Consider the following 5,511-nt stretch of genomic DNA (forward strand, 5'->3'; position numbering starts at 1 on the left):
GTTCAAATATATATTTATCAAATAAAGTCTAACGTTACAACTAATCAGGGATCCCTTTAAAACTTTATTCTCAATCTTCTGACTCCAATCAGGTTCATACAGCACTCAGCAGGCCTCAGCATAAAACTAAAAAAACTCAACAAAACACAAGAGCCCTGCTCTGACCAGAGACTCTGCCAATAACTAACTTCTTTTTACTATAATAATGAATTGACCTTATAGTGTACATCTCTTCCTGGTTACACCCCTGGAGGTGTTACCTTTTACATCAGCTGTAGAACATAACTCATTTTTGTTTAGACTAAAAGAACACATGATAAGACACACACCAACTCTCATTCTGTTTAAAATTAAAGCTGCAATGATCAGAAAGTATAAAATACAAAACTACATCAATCGTTCAATTAATCAGTTACAAAATGTCCTTCAGAAGCATCAGTCGTAACAAAACCCACCTCCTCCAGGCTGAACAGGACTCCCCCGATGGGCGCTCCAAACGCCACAGAGACGCCGGCTGCCGCCGCCGCCGACAGCACCTGCAGGAGGAACACAGAGTTTACCGTTTAGCTCCAGAACCGGGTACTGCAGGACCCGTCTGGCGCAGCGCACCTCCCGCCTCTTGCCCTCGTTCTTGCTGTACTTGGAGAAGAGGCTGCAGAAGAGGTTTCCACAGCAACAGGCCACGTGGACCAGAGGACCCTCCTTCCCCAGACTGAGGCCCGACGACACGGCCAGAACCAGGGTCACGGTCTTTATTAGCAGGGTCCATTTCCCCAGGTAGCCCCGGATGATGAAGCCGCTCAGGATGGTCTTGATCTGATGGTGACAAAGTTTTACACCTGAGACGGCTGCAGGGGGACAACTTTCATCTGAATTCTGCCTTTTAGTCCCRTACCTCTGGTATCCCCGACCCGCAGGCGTACGGGGCGAAGACTCGCACCAGAGACACGGCCAGGAAGGAGAAGAGCAGGGCCCACAGGACGTACAGGAAGTAGTTCAACACATATGCTCCCGCCCCCTGGAACCACAACAACATTAAAGAGCTGAAACCACCTCTGCAGAGGGAGGGGACAGTCCAGTCCGGCTCGGTCCATCACAAATGTCCTTAATGRTAACTGTGTGGATGCTGATTCAGCAGGAACACTAATGTTTCTTGTTTTTCAGTCTAACAACTTCTGCAAAGTTCATTCAGGAGAGGACTTAGTTTTTCTAACTTTCATCCTTTTTCAAAAAAATGAACTTCATTTAGCCTACAGTTCATTCAGARAGATCTATTCAGTTCTGTCAAAAGTACGGTTCTCCCTAAACGCTTATTGCTGTCCAGCTTCATTACATTTAGACTTATAGCCTAGGCCTACCATTCAGCTGGTTTTCAGCTTTCCTGAGATTTTACAAGCCTKTTGCCATTTCAGCTTTTAACTAGCCTCCTGCTACTTTTAGCTTTCAGGTTTTTMAGCTATTTTAGCTARCATTTTGCATCTTKTGGACAGTTTTTCTTTTGTTATTGTTTAGCTACTGTAGCTACTTCTTTTAGCTTGAGGTTAGCCTGTTTTAGCTTTCAGCATCCTTTTAGGTTTAAGTTAATGTTCAGCTTCCTTTACTTATTTTAGCTACCATTCTGCCACTTTTATTGTTTTCAAAGTCTCTTATTGCTATTAGTGTTTAGCTAGTTAATATGACCTGTTTAGGTTTTAGCTAATGTTCAGCTTTTTTAGCTGATGAGCTGCTTCTTTTAGCTACCATTCTGTTACTTTGAGTGTTTTTTAAGTCTTTAGCTACTTTTTTTTTTTTTGCAAACTTGTGATTTTAGCTAGTTTATTGCTGCTTTTGTCTTTTGCCACTTTTAGCCGTTCCTTTTAGCTTTTAATTTTCTCTGGTTTTAGCTGGAACATAATGAACCCTCACACATTACAAAAAATCTTCCTTACTCACTCAAAGATGATCCTTACCTCTGTGTGGCCCGTCATAAGCTCCGCCCATTTCTGCCACTGAGGACACTTGTCCCGGTCGTCAAACGTGGTCTCGTTGGACGTCCAGCAGCACTGCTCGTGGCTGTACCAGAAGGCCGACAGGCACACTCCTTCCTTCAGGTCCGTCATCCAGTCCACCGCCAAGTCGATCACTCCGGCCAGAGTACCTGAGGGGAGCAGGTGGACCCGGGTCAGTCCATCTGAGACCACTTTGACTGATTYTGTCTAGAACTGAGCAGGTCCAGACGACCCACCAAAGACCTACAACTTTATTATTATTACTCTTATMGCAAGAAAGACCAGCTTCTCCCCTGGCAAACAACTGGGTCCTCAGGTCAAAGGTCATGTTTCTGAGCAGAACCCTGACTGGAGACGTGAAGCTGCGACAAATGATGAAGTGAGGAATTACACCCACACTGTGTAATGATCACTGTCAGATACTTAATTTCACTTCATAATCAGACTCATTTTTAAATCAACTTTATCATCAGCTTTAACAGAATTATTTATGCTCCAGTTGGTGAGCCACAAGGACCTTTGAAATAAAACAGACCCTCTAAACCAGGGGTGTCCAAACTACGGCCCCGTTTTTATTGGCCCGCAGTAAATTCTGAAAATATAATTGAATATGGCTCACACAATAATTTTTAGCTCAACACCATTGCACTTCTCAGTTTCAACACTAGATGGAGCCAGCCACAGAAATGAAATTATAGAGAAGAGGAGAAGAACCTTTTTGTGACTGCAACCACAGATTTATACTGTATTTATAAAGGCTAGATAAGCTGAGGCGGAGTCTCCCACGTCGTCACATGGCGGCCTTCTTGATACAGACATTAGCACTAGCTGTAGCTGTGGAAACCGTATGGAGGTGATGTCCTGATGCATCTCAGTAATCCAGGTAAAAAATCAAAAAGAAAAAAATTGTATAGGTCTTCTGGACGGGTTCTTCTCTAATGAAACGTTTCGTCTCTCTTCCAAGAGACTTCTTCAGTCTGAGAGTTTCAGGCAAAATTCAGGCTTTTAAGTCCTGCCTCCATGTGACTGATACTCACATCACATGGCTATCGTTGACACCTAATTAACACCTATTGTTAACAGGGGGTGGAGTGATACTGGCAATAGCCACGCTGTAGGAGGGAGACAACTGAAAACGGAGGCCTCCACCTCTGTTTAATGATGGACGGTCTTTCTTCATTCGGTCCATTTTTGTGAAGCATCACAGCATCACTGCTCCCACTGAGTGCAATGTTCTTCACATAGGTGAGTTAGAAATACACACATTATTGATGTATCAATGTGTCACTTCTAGTGTGTGGCCCGGCCCTTTGTTTATTTTTCTGTATTTGGCCCTCACTAAAAAAAGTTTGGACACCCCTGCCAACTTAACTCTTAAATAAAAGTTCACGCATCTCCATCCATCTCCCTCCTCCTCAGACAGCCCTGACCCACTCACCTCTCCCCGACAAGAGAAATTTAAACACGGAGCACCACAGACATAAGGTATAAGGTTCAGTTTTTAAAATCTGTATTATTCACTCAGGAGGGAGGTGGGGGTGGGTGGTCAGCTGCAGATAACAGTGCAGAGCGCAGCGCAAACAGAGCTCAAAGCAGGAGGAAAGGATGGGGAAGAAAATTGGTGAACTTATTTCCAGCAGTAAAACGGTTAGGTTTTTAACATCCTACAGACTGAGAGAAAATAAATTTGWAGCTGAGTTTTTGAAGAAAAAAAATCAGCGAGATTACTCTACACGTCTGTGTTCCTGCAAAATGAGTGAAAATCTGTGTAAATTACAGTCTGTTGATGTGAGCAGTCGTCAGCACCTGTCCACCTCCAGATGTGCGACAGAGCGCGTGTCTGAGCCAATCGCTTTTTTAAAATCTCATCAGCTGACTCATTTAAATACACCTTAACACCCATGAGGTTATTTGCATTGACCGTTTTATGGTTGTAGAGAGCAGAACCTGAGGTGGGACCTTGTGCGCAAACTCTGAGGTGCAGCTGTGATCTATAAAAGAGAATAGTTTGAAGGTGTGCATGTGAACGATTTTATAAAGCTGATTATTAATTAATTAATTAATTAATTATAAGCCCTTTTTGCCTTTTGGCCACAGGTTCACGTCTATGCAATCCTTTATAAATGAGGCCCCTGATCTGTTTGTGTGTGGGACTGACCAGAGAGGAGGCCAATGAACAACATCACCACCCATCCAGACCAGGCGTCCAGCAGGGACTTGATCAGCTCCCAGATGGACTCTTTACTCTTACTGGTGATCTGGAGGATAGACAGACATGTGATCAGACACCTGCAGCTCCAGACATTAACCCCGCCCCCCCAGGATACTAGAAACAGCTTTATTCTTGCTCCTTAAAATAAGGAACCATGTCAGTTCTTATGCACTTAATAAGGAACAGTCTTGAATTTAAACACCCCCCATGCGGACCTTCCTGTGCCGGTCCGTGTCTCTGGACTTCTCTCTCAGCCAGTCGATGGTGTGGAAGTCCTCGTACGTGCCCACATCAGGGAACGGTTCGTCCAGGAGGTCCATCAAGGTCCCGGTTCCGTTCATGTCTTCAGTGGGCGTGTGAGCGCTGAGACCTGCCGTCCCCACCATAAACACACACAGCCTTATTATTTACAGCTAAGCGTTAGCATCTTTAGCTCAATGAAAAATAAAACGTATTTTACCTTCACCAGACTCCATGTTCCTGTTCGTCCTCCCCAACAAAGATAAAAGACGTTTTTGTCCGAACATTTATTCACAGGCAGTCGAGTAAAACCAACATTTTAGAAGATATTTACAGAAAACAGCAACAGTGATGGACACCAGTGTTTAGCCTTAAAATCTCGCGATACCTCATAAACTCTCGCGGTGGTTTAAAATGAAGATCGCGTATTAGCGAGATAACRATGAGTAAGCAGTTTGTTTACAAAAGCACCCGGAAGTAGACTGAACTTGTCAAAGTTTTTTTATTATAAAGTCTGTGATGTAGTTAAAATTTTAATTGCACTACTAAATGCAGGTAAAGGTTATATGTGTTTAAATAAACTGATTTAAGAAAAACAGCCTAGATTGTTAGCAAAATATTTCACAAACCATTCGGGAGAGATTTCACTTRAACTCAGAAAGTAATCATTGGGTAAAGATCTGCAACTTTTAGAAACTATCCATTCAAAATGACCTCCATGCTAACTATTTCTACAAACATTTGGAAATAYATCAATTCCACAAATAAACTCCTGGATTTAATACATTTAGTAAATCTGAAAACATCAAGTCTTTTGTTTTAATGAATATGTTTTAGCTTTTCTTATTGTTCCATTAGGTTTGTCCCGTTTCACATTTCCAACAGGGTTCTGGACAAGTTCACTGTAACTTTTTTATTTGAACCACACAGACCTTTTAATGCAGCAATCCATATTTTTTTCAACAAGCAGGAAACTGGAACGCCAGGGCCGTATTCTTGTCAGAAACCAGAAAATATTGTTTTTTATTCTATTATTTATTCTATTAGTTTATATATGTGTAGGCAAATATA

General features: G+C 42.6%; 1 protein-coding gene across 1 annotated transcript in view; it reads right to left on the reverse strand.

Moving 5' to 3' along the window:
- clcn4 (chloride channel, voltage-sensitive 4) overlaps nt 1-4,845 on the reverse strand; it is a 14,211-nt gene extending 9,366 nt beyond the window's left edge. The window contains exons 1-7 of the mRNA XM_014008579.1: nt 4,661-4,845; nt 4,416-4,570; nt 4,147-4,246; nt 1,950-2,137; nt 896-1,018; nt 610-816; nt 456-536 (exon numbers count right to left, since the gene is read on the reverse strand). Of these exons, the coding sequence (XP_013864033.1) occupies nt 456-536; nt 610-816; nt 896-1,018; nt 1,950-2,137; nt 4,147-4,246; nt 4,416-4,570; nt 4,661-4,727 (921 nt within the window). The 5' untranslated portion in view covers nt 4,728-4,845. The remainder of the gene's footprint in view (nt 1-455; nt 537-609; nt 817-895; nt 1,019-1,949; nt 2,138-4,146; nt 4,247-4,415; nt 4,571-4,660) is intronic.
- Between the last annotated feature and the right edge of the window lie 666 nt (nt 4,846-5,511).

Source organism: Austrofundulus limnaeus, unplaced genomic scaffold (genome assembly GCF_001266775.1).
Source record: "Austrofundulus limnaeus strain Quisiro unplaced genomic scaffold, Austrofundulus_limnaeus-1.0 Scaffold51, whole genome shotgun sequence".
Taxonomy (NCBI): Eukaryota; Metazoa; Chordata; class Actinopteri; order Cyprinodontiformes; family Rivulidae; genus Austrofundulus; species Austrofundulus limnaeus.